The sequence below is a fragment of the Neomonachus schauinslandi genome, unplaced genomic scaffold (genome assembly GCF_002201575.2).
Source record: "Neomonachus schauinslandi unplaced genomic scaffold, ASM220157v2 HiC_scaffold_313, whole genome shotgun sequence".
NCBI classification, from domain to species: Eukaryota; Metazoa; Chordata; class Mammalia; order Carnivora; family Phocidae; genus Neomonachus; species Neomonachus schauinslandi.
Genome location: NW_025409012.1, coordinates 189,986 through 212,971, shown reverse-complemented (window position 1 = coordinate 212,971; position 22,986 = coordinate 189,986). Strand labels below are relative to the sequence as shown.

Below are 22,986 nucleotides of genomic sequence, written 5' to 3'. Positions count from 1 at the left end.
TTAAGAAGGTTATCTCTTCCCCTTTCCAGTTAATATCTGCTGCATACTCCTCCCTCTCCCAGAGGTGACCACTGTTCATTCACGCAACATTATGCCTGCAAGGCATAATGCTCATCCATGTTTTGTGTGGGAAGAATTTTTTCTTTTTTTTAATTGTTAACTCAAATTCCATTGTATAACTATACCCCAATCTATCCATTCCCCTGTCGATGGACCTTTATTTCCTGTAACATTTGGCTGTTTTCAATAAGGTGGACAGGAACTCTCTTGCAGGCATACATTTAGATTTAGTGGACACTTCCAAACTTCCCTGAGAAGTTCAACCAGTTTTCACTCTCACCAACACTGTGCAGAAAAAAATAAACCTCAACCCCTACCTCCCACTATACAGAGAAAATCAGTGTAAGACAGGTCATAGAGCTAAGCATGAAAGACAAAACAACAGAGCTTCTAGAACGTAGGAGAAAATCTTCATGACGTGAGAACAGTTAAAAATAGAACACAAAGCCATTAACCATATGGAAAATATTGACAAATCAGACTTCTTTAAGTTAAGAACTTTGTTTCTCAAAAGATGTTGCTAAGACAGGGAAAAGGCAAGCTCATCTGCAGCAGATATATGCAATGTGGAAGTCCCACAAAGGACTCCTACCCACCATATATAAAATACTCTACAAGTCAATACGAAAATGACAAGCAGCTCCATTTTAAAGGTGATTGAAAGGCTCAAAAATCACTCAAGGAAAGAGAAGATCTGAATGATCTATGAGCATATGAAAAGATGTTCAAGACCTCTGGTCACCAGGGAAATACAAAGTAAAACCGCAATGAGATACCCACCACACGAACCACCAGAAACAAAACAGACTTTATCAAGTGGTCATGATGTTGTGGAGGGATTCTCACTGCTGCGAACCGCCCAAGAGGGCTGGTGCCAGGACTCTGGAAAGCCATCTGGCTGAACATATGACATCCGTGACCTCATACTTCCACTCCTGCATGTCTACCCACCAAAAAACTGTGCACGTTTGTGCACCAAAAGATATCTACAGGAATGTTCATAGCAGCTCTACTCTCTGGGCCCGAATGGAAACGACTTGAATGTCCAACAATACGTTTGAGTTTTAAAAATTGTAGTGTATTCATGTAACAGACCACTATACAACAATGAATAGATTTTTGTTATATCCAACAACATAGATGAATCTCACGGGTATATTCTACACAAAGCCAAAACGTATGCACTGGTGTTCTATTTATGTGAAGTTCAGAAATGGGCAGAGCAGTGTATGTATGACACTGGTAGTCAGAACAACGGTTTTTTAGTACAGCAGTGAAGAGGCAAAAAGACGTGTAATCTAGCAGAAGATGCGGACAATAATCACACACACACACACACACACACACACACACACACACACACACGCATCCATGGATCACGGTTGTGAAGGAGAAGTCCAGAGATTTATGAGGTGAAGACTTGACCTCATCTGGGGACTTGGGGAGGGCTCCCCTGAGGACCTAGACAAATGGCAATGCAGAGGTGGGACAGGGAAGGGGCATCAGAAACAAAGAGAACAGCAGGTGCAAAAGCCCGGAGGTGGGAGGAAGTGTGGCACCTGGAGGATGGCAGGTGGGGCTAGAGCCCAGAGGCCAAGGGAGCAAATGGCACAGGTGTGGCTAGAAGGTCACATCTGGGCTAGACTGGACAGGCCCCATGGGCTCTGATGATTTGGGAAAAGAACAGCAGGACAGAGCAGCCGGGGTTTTAAGCAAACAAGTCAGGTGGTGGGGGATGAGGGGGCGTGGCTTTGGTCACGTGGCCCAGTCTGGCTGGACTTCCAGAGCTGGGTGTTTCTGTCTCAGGTCTACTCACCCACTACCTGGGAGTTCCACATCGTGTGGAACTCTAAGTTCCCGCTGGAGGAAGTGCCTCAGAAGACTCTGGAGTTCTGCCCGGGGCTCACTGCTGGCTGGGGAAGGTCCCCGCGCTGACTCGCAAGTGTGCTACTAAAGAGTTGTCATATTATTTTAGTGACTTTTAGAAAAAATGGACAGAATACCCAGCCTAGCCCTTTGGGGTCATCATGCCCACATAAACCTCTGTTCTGATTCCAGGCGTTTGTTCTGTGTCCTCACCTTTTCACTGAGCATTTTTGGTTGAGTTCAGTCACTTTCTAGCTGGACGAGGCCAGGCAGAGGATGCCAGCAGGGGACTCTCAGTGGGGAGGTGGATATCTAACTGTACAGTGTTGGCCACAGGGCATGCAGAGAGAGAGCTGGGAGGACGCCGGCAGGGAGGAAGGCAGGCCAAGGAGAAGGGTGATGAGCAAAGGACCACTCTCCGAGGCTAACAGGGTGGGATTCCTCTAGTCTGTCTGCAGGCTGGCTCTGAGACTCAGGGCAGGGGTATCAAAAATGTCAGGGGTATCGTGCTCAACGTCAGGGACCCTGTGCCCTTCAGCTTACAAGGCATGAAGGAGCAGGGCAGACGAGACAGGGGCCAGCAGTGGAGAAAGTGCCTGTAGGTGAGGCCCTTAAACTGATGGCTCAGCGGGTAGAGGGCAAACCAGCCAATGTAATAAGAGCAAAGTCCAATATGGTACCTTGTACGTGCCAGACACTGGTCTAGGCACTTCACAGAAATGTGTCTATTTTGTAGGTGAGCAAAACTGAAGCACAAGGTATTTTGTTCAAGGTCACAACTAATATCAGAATGGACAAGGTGCAAGGCTAGGCAGTCTAGCTCCAAGCTCATGCTACACTGCTTTTCTATGCTAAGATGTTTACCCACAATGGGGTTTTGGAAAACAGAGCCAGCCCCAGGGAGAAACTTGGCAGGTTCTATACCTGGGAGCCCAGGAGACCTTGATTAGCTACTGGGAACCCCTTAGAAAGACCAAGGGGATCTTTTGGATGAGCCTCAGTCTACCCAAAATGCATGAATGACACTGTCTCTAAGCTCAGCAGATAAGGGTCCTGAGCAATGATGCTCAGGCTCCCATGCCCCATTCTCACATCATTCATTCATTGATTCATTCAATAATTATTTCAATGAGCAGTTACTATACACCAGTCTTTCAGGTGCTAGGGTTGTATCAGTTAACAAGAATCTTCCTTCCAGTAGTATTGGAGAAAAGGAGAAACACAACAAACACACACCATTATTTAACTACAAATTGTGATAAGTGCCTTGAAGAAGAAAAGCAAGGGGCTATGATGGCAAATTATAGGAAAGATGATCTTGTCTTCCCTGGGAGTGAGATTCCTTAGGCCTGAGATTTTTAAATGGAGTTCTATGGAAGTCTAGGGATATATGGAAGCTATTTCTAGAATGATCTGAGCCTCTAAGTTAATTTCAATTAAATGTGTGTGTTGTGTGTGCATTATATTTTTAAAAACAGTAACAAAAGAGCATATGCGTATACTCAAACGGGCTATAAGCCACCCTAGAAACTGGCAGCTCATTCAGGTATTGACAAGTTGCTTTTTTTTTCTCCCTGAGGATTTTGGAATAAAGTTCTCCAGTCCTTTCTGTGCAGTCATTGGAGCTTATTGTAAATGTGTCACTAATAAAGAAGGATGTAACACAACGTTTGTTTTGTTTTATTTTTTTAAATCCAGGTGTGGGGAAAACTGACTGGATTTACTAAAGCTGATTTTTATGACATAATTTTCCTGTTATTGTGCAGCTAAAACAAAATATGGAAATGTATTGAATGCTGAGGCTAATGTCAAACTTCAAGTGTCATCCATAGCCTCTGGGGTCAAATTATGTTAACCATAGAAGCAGCTTCATTGTTTTTTAGTAAGTCTTTTTATGGCAACTAAATGTTGCATATTTTAATTACTGATACTCTGGGTAGGATTTCAATGAAAGAAAAACAAGTTTGAAAGTGCCAGCTTCAGTTCAAAGGTGCTGGGGATATGAGCTGACCTCTACATTGCTACCTCCCCAACCCCATCTCAGGCCTCATTGTCCACCTCCTCCCATGGCCCTTCATTCCCTCACGGTACCTGCCAGTGGCCTAGAAATTCCTGATGGACAACCTGGGGGATGACACAGCCTACACTGAACTGGAAATGAGGCAGGTCCCCAAACCAGGCGGCATAGGCTCTAAGCCTCGAGCCCACCAAGAGCTGGGGCCCATTTTCAGGACCCTGGACAGCAAACGCAGCTCCCTCTGTCCCCACCCCTGGAAGATATCAATCAAGGCTGCATACTCACCCTTCTTGGTGGCCTCGAAGCTGTCATGAAAGTGAATCCTCTGGATGTCATAGGTCAAGGTTGTGTTGGGCAGCAGAGTCCTGTTCCTGTTGATGATGTTGGCAGAAAATCGAAAAGCATGTTCCTCAGCATTCATGACCTGGGCGTTGGGGCCATCCACATACTCAAAGATTCCTCCTGCAACAGATGGGTAAAATCGTGTGTGCTGGGGGAGGGGGAGGGCATGCTAACAAAGTTCCTTGGCTCAGAAGGATTTATGGACAAGACTTTTCTCCCCAAAATATTCAATACTCTCTTAGATAATTCCATGCATGGAAATTGCGCTAGAGCATAAGAAATATGAAGATCCTCCTAGTTCATTTCACTCAGCCAGCAACAGAGACTGACACCACAGACTGACAAACAGAGCCAAATAAAATGACCAACTTATTAATATTGCTATGAAAATTCTCAATAGAGTGCTGGAAGTAGAATCTATTAGACTATTACAAGGATAACATACCATGACCAGGTACAGTTATATTCAATAAAAAGAAAGGGTGGTTCAACATAAATCTATGAATATCATTCCATTCCATTCCATTCCATCAATAGTTCAAAGGAAAAAAATAACATATGATCAACTCACAAGATGTAGAATGACATTTGATAAAATCCAATATCTACTGCTGTTAAGAATGCTTAATAAACTAGTACCAGAAAAGTTACTGCCTTGAAGCATCTTTAGCTCAAATCTGCCTTCAATATCACACTAATGGTGAACACTAGAGACATTCTCATTGAAGAGATAAAGGGGGGGTAAAGATTTACACCACACCATTAACCAACAAAATAAGAAAAAGAATTTAGAGACACACCTCTTGGAAAGAAAAAATAATTCTTGCAAATGATATAAATGTTTTCCTGCAAACCCTTAATCCCCAGGCACAAAAACTAGTTAAGAAGTAGCAGGAGCAGGAGGGTTGAATTAAATGACCAGTTAGCACAAATTGATACCATTTCTTTATGTCAGCAACAACCAGTAAGAAAACTTAATGGCAAAAGATCTCCTTTCTATGATCAACAAAAATATTACATAAAGAATAAGAAAACAAATAAGAAGTATGCAATTTCAGCATTAAAAATGACAAAAACACTACAAGGGAGAGATGTAACAGCAGATTACAATAAGGAGACATGGCATGTTCCACGACAGTTAGGCTCAAGAATAGAGGTGTCAGTTTATTCCAAATTAGTTTTTCAGTTTAATGCAATTCCAATCAGAATCACAGAAGGGTTTTTCTTTTACTGGACAAGATGACTCTAAAATGCATCAGGAAGACTAACCAGGAGATAGCAGCCTAAAGAGATGACAGGTGATCTGCATTGCCGGATTTAAAACGTATCATAAAAGCCAAAATAATTAAAAACATGTCCTAATGGCATATGAAAATACAGACAGATAAATGGGATGAGATAAAAAGCCCCCAGAAAGAGATTCAAGTAAAGATAAGTATTTAAGACATAACAAAGGTGGCTGTTTCCAATCAGTAGGTAAAATATAAATTATTCATTAATTGTGCTGAGACAATTATTCAATCATTTGGAAAAAATTTAAGTTAGATTCCCATCTTTAGCCATATATCAAAGTAAGTTCCAAATGTATTAAAGATTAAATAGCAAGAAAGTAAGGGAAGGAAGGAAGAAAGAAAACAGTATAAAAGTACCAAAAAAGAAGATGTAGGTGAATATTACACAATATTGAGGTGGCGGAGGTCTCTCCAGGCATTATAATAAAGTCAGAAACCATAGGAGAGATGCTGATAACTCCACAGAAATTATATCAAGAAATAATATATCAAAACTACCATGAACAATTAAATGGCAAACATCAAACTTGGAAAAATATTTGTAATATATTTGGCAGTATAAAAGTTGATGTTCTTATTTTATAAAAATAAACACTTAGAAGTCTACAAAAAAGACAAATATTCCAAAAGAAAAATGTGCAAAGGGCAAGCATGGGCATGTCACTAAAGAAAAAAATAATACAAAGGAGTTATTAACATATGAAGAAATGTGTGTCTTCACTAAAAATCAAATAAACTCCATTTCAACCAACAGAGATTTACCACATCTTGCCCATCCCATTGGCAAACATAAAATAACTTATAACACTCAGCTTTGCTGAGGGCGTTTGGAAGGCAGCTATGCTCACCACTATACCACCAATGCATGCTAAGGGCGTTTGGAAACAGACACTTGCTTAACTGTTGGTGGAAGTGGCAACTGGTATACCTCGCCTTCCTGGTGGCCATCAGAAAATACCAAAGCCTTAAAAATGCTTAGGTCTTTGACTCAATACTTCTCCTTGACTCAATACTTCAGTTTCTGGGAATTGACTCTGACAGCAATGGTGGACATACCAGTCATGTATGGGGAAGAGGATCTAGGGATGTCCAACACCAGAGAAAGAGTCAATAAACTGTAATAACCTATATATTTCCATGCAGTAGCAAAAATTTAATGATTTGGGAAATACCCAAGACATATTTTTAAGTGAAAAGCAAAGGTTATAAAGTTGGAGTTGCAGTGCGATTCCACGTTAGAAGAGGGAGAACAGAAGGAAGATAAGGAGGAATCTTTAATATTGACGGAAAAATAGGAGGTGTTTCAAAACAGCATAAGCGAACGGTCCTATGTGGTAGATTTATTTTGTTCTTTGCACTTTTCTTTATTTTCCAAATGAAGCTTTATGTTTACTTTCTTTACTCTTTTAAAAAACCAACTTCATAGAAGTATTATTTACATTAAGAAATTCCACAAAATGCATCTTAAGTGTACAGTGATTTGGGGGTCAATTTATGGAATTGTGTGAGCATCATCACAATTCTGAACATTCCCATCACCTCAGTGAGATCCCATGAGCCTGTTTACAGTCAATCACTGTTTGCAGCCCCAGCCCCAGGCAACTACTAATTTACTTTCTGTCTCTAGAGATTTATCTTTTCTGGACATTTCATATAAACGGAATCATGCAGTAGGTGGTCTTCTGCATTTGGCTCCCTTCGCTTAGCATATTTTTGAGCCTTGTCCATGTTGTAGCACATAGCAGTGCTTCATTCCTTTTTACTGATAAATAATAATACTTTCTACCAATGTACCACATTTTATTTACCCATTCATCACCAAGTTAATGGGTATTTGGGTTGTTTGCACCATTTTGAAAAAAATTTTTTTTCCAAGTGAGTATTTTAAAAAGTGAACAAATCAATCTGCCCCCCACCCGTCCTCCAGCAGGTTCACAATCTGTAACACGTAGTGTGTACACATGTGAGTCTGTGTGGGGGTACATACACATGCTGGGCGCACGCATAAAACAAGAGGAGAAGAATGCATCTCAAAATGTCAAGAGGGCTTCTCTCTGAGTGGCAGGATTATGGGTGACTTTAATTTCCTTCTTTGTGTTTTTCCGTATTTTCCAAAAGTTCTGCAGTGAACATGTGTTATATTTCTAATCAGAAAAGCCATCCTGTGATGGTGTGTATGTGTTTAAAGGAAAATAAATGATCAAAATACCATATGATCCAGTAATTCTAGGGATTTTAATTTAATGCTGGGATTTAGCATTTCTAAGGATATAAATTTAGAGTAAGTTAGAGATACATAAACACATTTACATAGAAGGATATTCTTGACATAATATTGAAAAAATAGAAACAATTTAATGTCCCAAAGTAGGAGATTATTCGATATATTAAAAGCCACCCATATGGCAAAACAACTTGCAGGCATTAAGAGTCAGGGTATAGGATGGCAGGACATGGTATCTGGGATTTGCTTCAAAATCATAGGGGAGGGGTGGGTGTGAAGTGGGTACGGATAGGGCAGGAAAGGTCATGGGTTACTGGTCACTGGGGCCAGATGGTGGGTACACAGGGCTCCATTATACCATTCTCCCTAAGTGGATATGGCAGACATCCTCTGTAATAAAATATTCTTTAAAATCATTGTATAAATAAGACAAAATGAACAAATCATGGTAGTGCAATTAGAAAGGAGATGCAATATTATTTGCAGACGCTTATTACTATTTTCTTAACAACTCAAGAGAATCAGATGGAAACGTAGCAGAATCCAGACAGCTCATCAAGGAGCCAGCATACAAATACAGAAAAACATACAGCATTCCTATAACAGTGATTATAAGGAAAAAGACCATATTCACAAAGGCAACAACGAAAACATAAAATACTTTACAATAAATGTGCAATTCTTATACCAAGGAAACTACAAAACTTTACTGGAGGACATAAAAGAAGGCTTGAATAAATGGAGAGACATAACTTTCTCCTGGAAGAGAAGGCTCAGTATTGTAAAGATGTCAGTTCTCCTCAAATTAATTTATAAATTTAATGCAATTCCAATTAAAATCAAAAAGGACATACCAGAAGGGCATACACCAAAATGTTAACAGAGGTTCTTTCTAGAAAGTAAAATGATAATGGACTGCTTTGCTTAGTGCTTTTTCCTGAAGTCCTCTACACTGAGCAAGAGCGTTGGTAATATGGAAAAAAGCTTTAAAAAAAATGCTCTTAAGGAATACTTAATGATATAGAAAATGCTCGTTCTCCACCCCACCAAAGCAACAAAATTATATTACAGTTTGAAATCTATTTATCAAACTAAAAGTACATTATCTATATTTATAGAAAAAAGACTGTTAAGATTTGTACCAACATTTGACCAATGAGTATCTCTGGATAGAAGGGGTTTATGGATACTTTTAGCTTGCTCCTTGTATTATCTTGATTTTTCCAGGTTATTTACAATAAACACATTCTTTTTACTATTTTAAAATGTAAAAATGAAAAAAATTATCTAAGGGAGCCTGGGAAGAAGTCCAGTCATTGTAGATCCCCAGCCTAAATGAGGGTCAAAGGTCAGGGGACAAGGAGCCCTTTCCTAGGGCTTCACTCCTTCCCCGCCTCTCGTATCTTGGCAGGTGGGGCAGAAAGGAGAGGGGCTGATTGTTCACGAGGGTGGTGACACATCTCAGGCACTGAGATCCCATCCCAGGCGATATGCCATTCAGTTCCACAGACACCGACCGATCTCTGCCACACGCCCACCTGCCACTGAGTTCTAGCCCATCAAGAGAAGTTAGCACCAGGCTTCTGCCCTCCAGGAACGCTCGGGTGACAATAAGCAGACAATAACCTGCCAATGTGTGGAGCTCAGCTTTTGGACGCAAAAGCGGAAAGGTTCCCAACTCAGACTCTGGGGACGGTTATGCCTCAGTCCAAACCCTAGCTCTTTCCACTGGGGGAAGTTACTCGATCTCTCTGAGACTCAGTTTCTCCATCTGCAAAATGGGGCACATACTTCCAAGGGTTGACCATTACGAGGAAGAAAGAAAACAATGTAACAAAACGCATGTCACGTGATGAGTAATTCATGGCAATTCTTTTTTAAGATTTTATTTGTTTATTTGACAAAGAGAGAAGCAGTGAGAGAGGGAACACAAGCAGGGGGAGTGGGAGAAGGAGAAGCAGGCTTCCTGCGGAGAAGGGAGACCGATGCGGGGCTCGATCCCAGGACCCTGGGATCATGACCTGAGCCGAAGGCAGACACTTAACGACTGAGCCACCCAGGCGCCCCAATTCATGGTAATTCTTAAAAGAATGCCATTTAGAAGCACAAAATGAATTTTAAACTTCTACGTTCTAGGGCAGGGGTCAACAAACTTTCTGTAAAGGATCAGATAGTAAATATTTTTTGCTTTGTGGACCAGATGGGTTTACTCAACTCTTCCATCGTAACGTGAAAGCGATAGACAGTAGGTATGCAAACAGGTACAGCTGTGTTTCAATAAAACTTTACTTACTGAAACAGGGGGCTGGCTGGATTGGGCCAGTGGGCTGTAGTTCATCCCCTCTTCTAGGGGAAGGGCAGCCTCTATCTTAAAGGGAAAAGTCACATAGGGCCAGGATGGAGAAGATAAGACTCTGATAGTACTAACCTGCTGTGCAAAGGATACAAAGACCTGATGTTGAATTTTGAATGAGGAGGATGGGAGAAGGGCTTAAGAGGAAGGCAATAGGTAGGACAGAAACCCAAAAAGGGAGAAAGGAGGAGACTATGACTCATGGCCAAAGGTGGATGAGGCCGGTACGAAATCCTCCACGGCAGGAAGGGGCCGAGTTAGCACAGTGGTGCTGGGTGCTTACTTTCCAGTGAGACTGCACGGTGCTGTCACCTCCCTTCCTTACAGGAGACCTGATGCTGAGTAAAGTCAGCCACAGAAAATGGACACCAGCTTGTGCTCTTTGGGGAAAGTGAAGGCAGGCGGGCAGTGCCCAGCACAGGGTGAACTGGGGCAGAAAGAAGACAAGAGGTGCAGGAGGTGGGATGAGAGAAGACAAGTTGGAATAAGCAGAGATTCAGAGAAACTGGAAACCCAGGAGCATTCTTAGAGATACTGCCGGGAAGAGGCTGCCCCCCCCACCCCCAAACCTGGTGCAAGGATGGGCATCATTCTACTTGAACATGTCAAGGGCCAGGTGACCCCAAACGTTTGAATGTCTTGGGACACCCCAGCAACAAATATTTGGGTATAACAGAGGTTCAGAGAGTGGGTTCTGGATGCAGCAGAACTGGGTCTGAATCTTCCATACATAGGCTGCCCTTTTCTCTAGAGAATTGTTCTCAGTTGAAGGGAGCCACCTTGCCCAGAAGGTTACTCCACTCACCTCGACCCTGGGGGCAGTCTGCAGCCACTGAAAATTCATGCACACTGGGGCTCAAAAGGGTGGTCCCCTGGCTTCAGGGTGGGGATAACTCTGTGGTGCATGCATGCTCCAGAGCCCCCCTAGCACCTCCACGATGTTACCCAAAGCGGCATCTTTGCCTACCCTCTCCCTGTCTCTACCCTGTTTTGCTTATTCCCTGACAGGGCTTTCCTAAAGAACTCTCTTCCCCTCTAGCAACTTCATGCATCTCAATCCCTGCCTTAGGCTCTGCATCTGGGAGACCTGACCTAAGATGGGGGCGGCATTACTCTAGGGGAAATATCAATCACACTCTACCTTTTCATGCTTTTGAAGGAAGGGAAAGGGGGCACTGAACCTTATCAATTGATAAACTGTCAAGGGTTCTTCTACCTTCTCCCTACTGGGTCCTCTTGACCCCTTTCCTTTTGTGACCCCTTTTGTGTTGGAGGCCTGTACAGATCAAGGAGCTTTGGAAGCTCAGGGTCTGATGGGCTAGGGTACTGATTCATGGAAGAAAGGCTGCTTTGGGTCTTGGCTTCTGGAGAGAGCATCCCACCCCACTTAGAGGCAGTTCCCCCACTCAATTGGCTCCTCTCCGTTTTCTCCCTTCCCATACATTCCTCATGATCGTTATTTAAAGAGGCTAATAAGTAGGTTGGCACCGTTGATTAATGCATAATCTTAATCATGATTGCATAGTGTAATTGGCATTAATTTGAAGAGCCAGTTCATTATGAAAATAATTGTCACCGCTTTCTGCTTTAATAAAATGGAGCAGAGACACCAGGGATGCGGAGGAACTGGGGTGGGGGGTGTGTGTGTGAGAGAGAGAGAGAGAGAGGGAGGGAGGGAGGGAGGGAGAGTTAGGTCCCAGAAGATGTAAGCAGGGGTGGAACACAGCTGGAACTGGAACATTTTCTTCAAACAAAATCTTGAGTGGAAACCCACTGGGTAAAACTAGTAATAATAATAATAATAATAAATAACTGATGTGTCAGGGATGATGATGAGTGTTTTCCACACTCTTCACTGAATACTCAAAGAACCTCTACAACCCCATTAGGTAGAAAGTATTATTGTCCCATTTCACATAAGAGAAAACTGAGGCCCAGGGAGGTTCAGGATGCTGTTATAACTACTATGTAGTAGATTCCCTTCTGAAAGCAAAGCCAGCTCTTTAGAGCCAATTGTGAAATTTTCAGGAATTTTCAAAGTGAGCTGGCAGCTTGAAATCAGCCACGGTGAGAGTATTTACACCACGGAAATAAGCAGATGCTACAAATTAGGGCTTTTTTTCCCTGGAAAGTGTGTTTAATTAGCACACCACTGCCCAAGCCTATTTCCACCATCTGGGCACTTAAAGACTTGATACCATGGTCGTTGAGAAGGCTCTGGCAGCCCTCAGGGTTCCACCAAGCACAGCGCAAAAACCACTAGCTCAAACCTCCCCTGATCCACAGAGAGAAACTGAGGGCCAGGGGTTGGGGAAGGAGGGATTGAATTAGCTGTGCCAGCCAGAACCAACCTCCTTCTTGCACCCTCTATGATGATGTGCTATTGTATGTTTTGAGAAACATTCTGAATACCCTAAGCAAAAATGTCCATTTTTTTTTTTTTTTTAGATTTTATTTATTTAACAGACACAGCAAGAGAGGGAACACAAGCAGGGGCAGTGGGAGAGGGAGAAGCAGGCTTCCCATGGCACAGGGAGCCCGATGAGGGGCTTGATCCCAGGACCCTGGGATCATGACCCGAGCCGAAGGCAGACGATTAACAACTGAGCCACCCAGGCGCCCCCAAAATGCCCATTTTTTAAGTAGGTACCATGCGCAGTGCGGAGCCCAGCCTGGGGCCCGAACTCACGATTCTGAGAATTAGGTCTGAGCAGAGATCAAGAAGAGTCAGACCCCTAACCGACTGAGCCACCCAGGTGCCCTAAATGCCCATATTTTAAAAATTGCTTTTTCTGTCTCTGGAAATGTGCCCCAATGGTGGAATTTCCCTGCCTCCCGGGTGAACCTGCTTTGGCAGCCTGTGTGTGACCTCAAAAAACAGGAGGCAGGATGGTCACGGCTGCCCTGCCAGCCCTCATCCCTACAACATTAAGGGCAAGGACCCTGGCGGCACCCCCTCCCCCCAGCACATATTCCCTCTGGTCAGGTGGCCCTAGAGACACCCAGACGCACAGGTCTTAGGGCAGATGACAGTAGACAGCTGAGTCCCTTTGCTTAAGCCCACGACCTCATGACTCTCTAGGGCTGCTCTAGAGTCTGTTGAGATTTCCCCTTCTCTTGTCCAACTTTGTCCTCCTGAATTTGGACCTGGCTGAAGCAGCTCAGCCCTGAGCGCAGGGAGCCTGGGAGACTTGGCGGGGCCTGAGCTTGCCTCCCCGCTCTGTCTGGCGGCGGAGTCCCAGGAGACACACACGTTCCCAGCACTAGGCCCAGGCACTGTCTGTCCTCCGGGGCTTGAGTCTGCTCTATCTTTTCTGGTCCGCTTTGTTCTTTTTTTGAAGTTTCCAAGGTGGAGATTAATTGAGACGCTGATCAGCGCGATTGTTGCTAACAGCCTCTTCCCGGGCCCGCCTCCCTGTCTGTTCTGATTAGGTTCTCTCTTCTCCCTGCCAGGCTCCCTGCGGCTCTGTGCAGCTTGTGGGTTGGAAGAACCAGGCTCTGCTCTCTACTGTACCTTAGCCAGCCCTTGGCGGACCCTGACGGTGCCTCTGAACTTGCTTTTGGGCCTCTGTATGCTGTTGTCTCAGCAGGAGGAGGAGTCGGGGGACAAGTTGGCTCGCTTTCCCCGCTGGGCATAATATGTAGTTTGTAGAAGGCAAGCAGTGCCTAGCAGAAAAGGCCCAAGGATGGGCTTTCTGAGGTCGTGGGCAAAGAGAGGGGGCAAGGAGTAGGTTTGTCTCCCTCGTGTTCGTTCATTCATTCATTCATTCCCCAAGCAGTTTATTGGCTACAGCTGGGAACACAGCTCTGTGCTGGTCACTGCGTGAGTCAGCCAGCGCCTGGGCATTCTCCCAGCCCTTCAGGAGCTCACAGCTTGAAAAAGGACATGATAGGAGGGGCACAAATAAAAACACTACATGGCTAAAAATTCTCCATGTGGTAAGAATGGTCAGAAAGCTGGTGCGACTCAGAAGAGTGCCATGGAGGTCTTCATGGAGGAGGAGGCATCTGACCTGCTCAAGATCTGAGCTGTGAAGGGAGTGCAGCAGCTAGCGGTGAGTGGGGAGACTGGCCCTGGGCAGACATCCTGGGCAGGACTGGAGGGTGGGCGAGTGGGATCCAGGCAGGAGGGGAGGACTTGTCAATAAGGAGGGGCTGAAGGGACGTGGGGTCTGGGACAGGGTGTGGGACAGGGTCCGGATGAGGACAGAAGTATAGTCAGGCGTGTGGGCGCTATAGCCAGATGGCTGGTTTCAGTGGACCCCAGCGCTTCCCAGCTGTGTGACTTTGGACAGGTCCCCTCCCTCCTCTGTGTCTCCGTGTCATCTTCTAAAAACGGGGATATTAACAGCACTTATAACACAGAGCTATTTTGAGGCCTAAATGGCAAAAATCATCTAAGGCCCACTGTAAGCCCTTGAGACGGGTAAGAGGTGCCAAGGAAGCTGGGGAGCACTTCCCAGAGACGGGGCATCCAGAGAAGCAGCAGATCCCGTGGGGCCCCAGGGGAGGGGCTCCTGATTTGAGTTCTGGGGCCTGGTGGCAGTTGTTTTAATTGATCTGGTGATATGTGGAGCTTTGTCTGTACGACTCAGGGACATGCAAGTCAAATATTGCAGAATCGACCGTGTCGGGAGGATGGCTGGAGGCTCCAGTGCTGCCCAGAGAGCCTGATGACCAATGGGCTGTCATCAGGCAGAGGAGCAGGACCTAGGGCTGCTGGGGACAGGGCTGGCAAGGGGGCTGCTGCAGAGGGGTGCAGCCAGGAGTGAGTGTCCTTGCCAGAGGGCTGAAGGAATGAAGATCTAGAATCCTTGAGACACTGGCGGGGCTGGCCCACCTCCTAGAGGGGCAGAGCCATGACGCAGCCCACTGTCACACACCCATGCCCACTGCAGAAGGACCAGCCTTCTGCTGACCCTTCCTGGTCCAGCCCGACCTCCCCCAGCCTCAGCTCCTCTACACAACACGTCCCCCACCCACATGGCAGTGCTCGCTGGCCCATCCACGCCTGTCCCTTCAAGCATGCTTTTCCTCCACCTGCATCCGCTTTCCTTCTTCCTCTCTTCCATTCCTCCAAACCCAGCTCCCGCACTTCTCTTCTCAGCCTGTGTCGCAGACACTGTCCTTATGCCCCAGTCTCACCCAGGGCCCACCCTTAGACACGTCCTCTGCATGGCCTGGGCTTTCTGTATCTAGAACATTCTCTGGCAATGGTGCAGGCACGGCCAGCACAGGCCACAAGAGCCAGGGAGTTAGGAACTCCGCAGAACCTCTGCCCAGGAGGAAGGGAGTAGATGGGTGAACTCATTTCCTTGCCCCCTGGAGGCACAATTCTGGGGTATGATCTACAGTTCCTCAAAGAGCCCAGTGGGGTGGAGCCCCAGACATCTGCAGTGTAGCCCACTGGCGGGCACACCTTCACTGCCTTTCCTCCCTCCCTGACTTGCTTCCCTGTCCAGCACCACCTGCCTGGGATCACCCCCAGAACCAGAACCCTTGTCGGGTCTGCTTTTGGGGTCCCTGACTAAGACATCTTCCCTGAGCTCTGAATTCATCCTCTGTAGGCTCACACGTGTTATGATGCATCGGGTGCCCCCCTCCCCCATTAGGCTGTGGTCATCAGGAAGGTGGGGACACACCTTAGCCATCCTGGCATCTCTTTCCCTCATGCAGTGCCCAACACACTATCTAGCACAGAGAGGATGTCAAGACCCATTTGTTAAATAAATGCATTTATCAATGCACATCACACACACACACACACACACACACATACAGTTTGTTCTAAAAAGTTAATTCCAGTTCAGGATGTTAATGCCAGTGACAAAACAAAAAGCACACAAATATCCTCAGACCACCTGCCAAAAGATGCTCAGCCAGGAGGAAACCGGCTCCTGCAGTTTCCAAGCTGCCCCCACCCCAGCCTCGCAGCGGCTGGCTCTTACTAGACGAGGAAGCTTCCGCTGAGGTGTTCTCAGGAAGCACGCTTGCAGCCCCCTGCCCCCCGCCTGGAGGGCGAGGCGCCGTGTGCCTGGCAGCACGGCTGGTGGCAGGAGAGAGAGGACCCGGCTCTCCCCCACGCTGGGGGCGGGCCAGCCTTAACTGGGGCTCATCTCCCCACCCCCGGGCCACCTGCTCCACGGTGTCAGCATGTGAACAACAGCCCTGCCTCCAGCAGCCCCTCAGGGCCAGCCTGCCCACGCACAGCCCAGCCCTCAGAAGGCCAGGAGGCCCCACTGATGGCCACAACGGATGTGGAGTGGGCAGAGGTGAGGGGCCGGAGGCACGGAAGCCGGAAAATTAGTGGAGGAGACAGGAGCAGCCCGTTCTGCATTATTACTCCCATCCTCATCTGTTTTAAATATCAATTGCTCCGCAGGTTAAATACTTATTCAGAAGCCTTTTAGCTTAAAAGCAAGCTAATTGATCTCTGGAGATCCTGAATGAACAGTGAAGAAACTGCACTAATTATAGAATCAACTTCCACTTCTCTGTTTTGTTTTGTTTCTTCTCTGACAGCACTGGTGGAGTGACAGGGGCTGGGTGCAGCAAGAGCGCATGCTGTTTTCATTAGCTCACACACACACACATGCACACACGCACGTGCCAGGCCCCCGACTCTGGGAGGAGCTCTCCCTGCTGGGCCTCCTGGGCACACCTCTCCCAGGTAGGAGCTCTCAAAGAGAGGACCCGCAGATGCTGAAAATACCAGTACACTTCATCATTGGTCCGAATCCACTGAAGTTGTCTGCCCTCAGCCCACCTACCCTATAGCCCCCCACCCCACCCCAAACTCTACCTAAATGCTGCCAGAGCAATTCCAGGTCCACTTCGTGCTCACAGACCCTGACCTCCTCTGCGCTCTTGGCTGGTGACTTTCCTCTGGCCTCCCGGAAGTAGATGGTACAGCACCGCTTTGCCCTGGTGTCCCTCTGATCCCTCCAATAGCTCCCTGCTCACGGCAGGTGTGGGGCGGGGGGCAGGCAACAGCCCCAGGATGCGTGGACAGCGTGAGAGCCTGGACTTCCTTTCATCCTCTCTCTCTCCCCCTGCCCAGGTTCTGACCACAGCTACTGTGTGCACTGGGTGGAGGATGGGCACTTCGGGCCTGGTTGGAAGGCAAATTTTATCCCTGCTATTTCAGTGATATCAGGAAACTGCCATCCGCGTGCGGGGAGGCTAGAGTCTCCCGTATGTTTGGGAAACCAGAAGTTCAGCGAGGTCAAGTAGATTCCTTCTCTGCAGGACTTTTCTGGGCATTTATTCTGCTCATGTGCAGGCTCGGAGATGGGGGTAGCATAAGCAACATTCCCCAAACTTACTTGACAGCCGTGGGAACCTTTTTTGGCAGAGCATCTCACTGAAAACACACTTTGGGAATCGCTGCATTACAGGGCTTTGGGCAAAAGTGGTCTTTTTTTTCCCCCTTCTGAGGTGTGAGCTATTTGAGGCCCAGAGCCCGAGCCTTCACATCTCAGTCTGCCCCACATACCTGGTCCCCAGCTGCGAGCCCCACAGACACACAGAAAGAATGAAGAAAGCATGACAAAGTATGACACTGAAGGTTTTGGATCTACTTAACACCAGGGCCCCCGTGTGACACATTTTGTTTCTTCCTGGATTGATTCTGGGACACTAGTGACTGGTTGTTTTAACAGAGCTTCGAGGTGCGACTACCCTGCCAGGCCCATCAGCATGTGGCTGTGTGCAAGCATACCTGGGCAGGTGTGGGCACACATCTCACCCGGGCAGGGACACAGCAGGGAGAGAAGCACAGGGGGCCAACTCACCAGCCCCATGCTTTGTGCCTCTCTCCCTGAGGGGCTGAAATAAGAGATTCTGGCTTAATTATGATCATTAGCGAATGAGGCTGCTTGCATCTTTCACAAGCTCTAGGCTTGTACAAAGAAATCCCAGGCTCGCACAAAGAAAATCCAAGTGACCTTGCTCCCCACCGACTCTGCTGATAGAGACGCTCAGCTACTCCTCCCTTCCTTTCATCCAACACTCAGGGAGCACCTCCCGTGTGTCAGGCACTGCTATACAGCACCGCAAGGGTAAGGGGACCTCTACCTTGTTTATTTTCCCAAAGCTCTTAACGCAAGTTGAAATGGTCTCCAGAATTTGTCATCTAGTTGATCGTCAGCTACCACAAGAACATCAGCTCTTTGAGCCTAGGGAGCTGGTTTCTCACATCCTCTCCAGTGCCTGCCACAGAGTAGGCACTTGGTAAAATATCAGCTGTAACTGAATGTCTGTGAAACTTATAAGTATAAGCAAGCATCATGTGACTGACCAACAACACCCCAGGGAGGTAACACGTGGACAGAGGCTTTCAAGGAGGGCTGCTGCTTCAGTGGCAGAAGGGGACACCACACAAAGTCAGAATGTAATCTGGGGCTTTGAAGTGGTGCGGGAGACGGCAGATAGGAGCATCCGGATCAGAAAGCTGGGCACTTCTTGCCAAAAGCCAGAAAGATGCATCATCCCCTCTGGTCACAGCCACTCTGAAAGCCCAAGGCAGTTTAGAACAGGCAGGACAGCAGGTGCCTTCGAGAAGGGGAGCAAAGTTGCAAACTTGAAATCTGCATGGACCGTCAGCAGTCTTGGAGAAAATGGGCTTGAATTTTAAAAATAAAGGTTTAAAGACACCATCGACGAAACCCCGCACTTTGAACAATTGCAGAGACAGAAGTTTCTGCATAACCATCTGGTGTGGATTAGCTGGGGGAGGAAAAGCAGTTCAGGAGCTGTACTAACTGGAAGGAGAATCACTAACGGCTCCTGAGCCTGTGTTCTCCGCCTTCTCCACTCATTAGCTCACTTAATCCTCACAACAACCCCATGACAGGGATTCTTCTCTTATTCTCACTTTGTTTTTTTCAGAGGAGGAAATGGATGCTCAGAGAAGTCCGCGATTTGTCCAAAATCATACAGCTGCTGCAGATCCAGAACTTAATGCTCTGCTCTGGTTTGAGTCAGGAGCCTCAGATGGCAAATAGCTCACAGGTGATAAAATAGAGCATCTAGCTCAGAGCCAAGCTGGAATCTCCTCCCCAAGCCTCATCTGAGAAAGGTTAACACCATCGCCTACAGGGTGCTTAAGTCTGTAGCTTCGTGGTGCTAGATGGATGTTTAACTATTGAGGAAATTGTGTGCGGTTCTCATTCTACACTATGGGTTCAGTCATTTCCCACTCATTCTTTCATTGCCTTATAAGGTTATAATTAACAGCAACAACAAACTTCAAGTATTTCCAAGCAGAGGGAATTAGGCCATGAGAATAAAACGGTGGACTCGTTTGCCAAAAAAGATCAAGTAAATGCTCCCTTCCATGTTCATGCCAGGGTGGGCTGCCTATCGTCCTCACCCAGGAGAGGGGTGTTCCACACTGATCCCAAACACATGTCACATTTGCTGAGAGGCTGGTAGCCTCTGGGCTGTGGATGACGAGCAGTCTTCTGTCGGGGTAAGGCTCTCTGTCCTGTGAGGTACCTTCAGGCCCTCCACGACAGCACTAAGCCGACATCGCTAAAATCTAATATAGCATTTTCTCCCCAATCCTGCTCTTCTGCTGGGCTTCCCATCTCAGGGAAGGGCATCAGTGTCCTTCAGGGGCGTCTTCACCTCCCACCCCAAGCCCCTCCTCACCCTGCGGCCCCCAGATGACTCTGGGGTCTGTCATGGCTATGTCTGGTGCCACCTGCCACCTCAAGCCCTACACCAGGGCACCAGCCTCCCCAGGTCTCCCTCCCCTCCCCTCCCCTCTCTCATCCTTGTATCTGCCCCTCCTTGCATCTGCCCCGTGGACCCCAAAGCCCGAACTCAATAGTGCTGGTGCTCTGCCTCACGCCCTCCGTAGCTTCCACCTGCCCAAGGCTCAGGGCCCCGGTTTTTGTTCTGATTTTCAAATGTCTTCATAAACCTGGCCCCATCTATCGTTGCACCCACTTTATCTCCCGCTAAACCTCTCTCCGCAATGTGTGGTTTAGCCCCATCAGACGCTTTCTCAGCCACGCCCACATCTTTATGCCTATGCCTCTTATTAATGGTGACAAAGTACTCGATCCTTCTCATGCACCATGTCCTGGGCCAAAGGCTTTATGAGCATCCTCCTGTTTAGTCAACATCCCTAAATATTAGATTCTCACTATGTTACTAAGGAGGAAAGGGAGGTTCAGAGGGAGTGGGACTTCTCTGCAGTTCACACCTGCAACCCAGGTGTGGCCAGGTAGACCCTCCCCATACACCACACTGACTGGTTCAACCTTCGTCACTGCTTCCATGTTGGTCCCCCGACTGGACGGCATGGCCTTCAGGGGATGTGTTGTCCAGGGCCCAGCGCGGGGCCCAGATACTGAGTGGGTGGGAAGAAAGGCCCCATCTTTGGCAGTCACTGCATACCTGCTACGTTGTAAAGGGCCATTCTAAGCACTGGGGAGACAGTGCTGGTCTAAGCAAACAAGTTCCCTGCCTTTGAGGTGCCAATTTTGTCATAAGAGCTGGGAAAGGAGGAAACAGGGTGCTTTCAGGGGGACTGATTTTTCTGGCTCTCCTAGGGAGGTTCACTGCTATCTTAGTGTGGGGGGAACCTAAGAATGGATAAGTTCGTTGTCTCCCTGTGTTGCTCAGAGACTAAAGGGGGAAAGGATCAAATAAATAAATCAATAACCAGAAGGGTGATGACTGCTCTGTTGTGGGAAGTACACAGTGCGTAAGAATGAAAATGACCAGGAGCAAGCTGTTCCTTGAAGAGTGAGTAGAGGCAGATGGACCGGGCAGAGGAACAGCAGGAGCAGAGCAAGTATGAAAGAGCCTGGTGATTTCACCAAGGGGGCAGAGGCTGGTGTGGTCCTGCCCAGGCCCCCGCCTGCCAGGCCATCTCCTCCCTGGCATGTTTTTCTCAGTCCCTGTCTCAGAAAGGCCTGCCGCTCCTCTCTCCAGCACTGCTGTGCTCAGCTCATAGCTGACACACCATGATGATGGATCTCCACAGCATCTCCCCGCCGGCGCTGGGCCAGGCAGGGAGCCCAACAGTGGAGGGCTGGAAAGTCTTGTGGGCAGACTGCTGCTGGGGAGCATCCTCATCTTCAGGAGGGAGGAAAAGGACTGAGCATCCCCTCTAGGCAGACAGCCAGCTCCAGCATCAGCATCAGCATCAGCAGGCAGGCCGCAGAGGGACACCCAGGGGAGGCTGCTTGGCTCCCAGTTCTCAAAGGCAAGGCCTATGTCCCCAGCCCCTGCACTGCCGCCCACTACACCCTGCTGAACCCTGTCACAGGCCTAGAAGCATGGCTGAACAGTGCCGGGAGGGAATTAAGGAGTTGTAGCGCCCTAGCCCCTGAAGCTCATCTGTGCTGATGTGCACCCCAGCTCTGGGAGCTCATCTTGCCCTGCCCTCCCTTACTGAAGGCCTCAGTGTCCCTAGAAGGACAAGACCACGGCAGTCTGCAGTCAGATTACTGGGCGCAGTTACATCCCAGCTCAGCCACTCACTAGTGGCTCCTCTGCCTATCAGTTTTTACATCTGTGAAATGGGAATCTTGCCTCCCAGTGCTACGGGGCAAGTTAGAGGAGATAATGTACATATAGCCCTTGGCCCTGTGCCTGGCACGCAGTGGATGCCCCTTGCGGCCACTGGTTCTCCTTCCCTGCTGCTCTCTGCCTGAGCCTTGGAATAAGCCCCGCTCCTGAACTTGCCATCCCTAAGCCAGCCACCGTCTGCCCATGCCGGCTCCTCAGGAGCTGCCAACTGCTCTTGGGACAGATTTTGGGCCCCTCAGCACCCTGGGTCTATCCATGTAGCACCTGCCCCTTCTCCTTGTGCCGGGTGGGTCTGGGCCCTCCCATTCACCTGAGGTTACCTGGGGTCAAGTGTCCCCAGCTCCAGGCCAGTTCCCTGAGGAGGATGAGCCCAGGCTGGCCCTCGGAGTCTCTGTGGCCTTCTAAAAGGGAGCCCTGGCTGCCCCGAAGCCATTCCCCACACCCATGCCTGAGTTTTGCTCCAACCAAGGCCCTCATGCTGCTTGCCTGGTAATGGTTGGAGAAGGGAGCTGATGGGCAAAAAAGAGGCTCCATTTCTCTCTGGGACCAATTTATGAGTTTTCAACAGCAGCTCTCGCTCTCCCCGTTTCTGCCTCATCTCCGCCTGCCGGCTGCCCCCTCCCCCCTCTGGATTCTGAGGGAGGCCGGAGAGCTGGGACTCTCCCTCTGTCGGCCAGGCAGTGGGGGCGGGGTGGGGGGGAAGGGAAGCAAATGCCCATTCTGGGGTGGGGCGGGGGGAGCAGCCTCCAGGGCACTGGGAGGCCAGAGAGAGGCTGAGTCCCGAGGAGGTGTACTCCGACGCAGAACCACCCCCTCTGGCACCCTCTGCTCTTGAAAAGAGGCAGTGAAGTCTAGTGGTTAGGAGCACAGCCTGGAGGCGATGGGAGCAGGGTTGGAGCTCCGCCCCTGCCAGCTGATAATAGGACGGCGGAGCTGTCAGTCAAACCCAGAGGCTCTGCCACCAACAGGCCCAAACCGCAGGCAAGCCCGTGGAGCTGTGTGTGTCTCCCAAGTCCTTCCTACAGATTCCCAGGGGGATCTTACTAGTACATAAGCATAGTCAAATATTCTTCATTATTAGGACCATCTGCGACCTTGTAACATTGCTTAACCTCTCTGAATGCTAGCTAGTGCGGGTCCCAGGGTCTGTGAGGTTGGAGCAAGGTGCTGCTGGTCTCCCCTCGGCAGAGAAGCTACTGCTTGGAAAACCTCGGATAAACAGCAGTGGGTGTTGATTTTATTACCGTATTTCACTCATTCCCACTCACACATTTTATCACATTTT

At 48.0% G+C, this 22,986-nt stretch overlaps 1 protein-coding gene across 1 annotated transcript in view; it reads right to left on the bottom strand.

Moving 5' to 3' along the window:
* Positions 1–22,986, bottom strand: part of LOC123323716 (glutamate receptor ionotropic, kainate 3-like) — a gene marked incomplete at its 3' end in the record, with an annotated part of 151,267 nt that overhangs the window by 15,954 nt on the left and 112,327 nt on the right. The window contains exon 2 of the mRNA XM_044912186.1: positions 4,229–4,405. Coding sequence (XP_044768121.1) covers positions 4,229–4,405 — 177 coding nt within the window. The remainder of the gene's footprint in view (positions 1–4,228; positions 4,406–22,986) is intronic.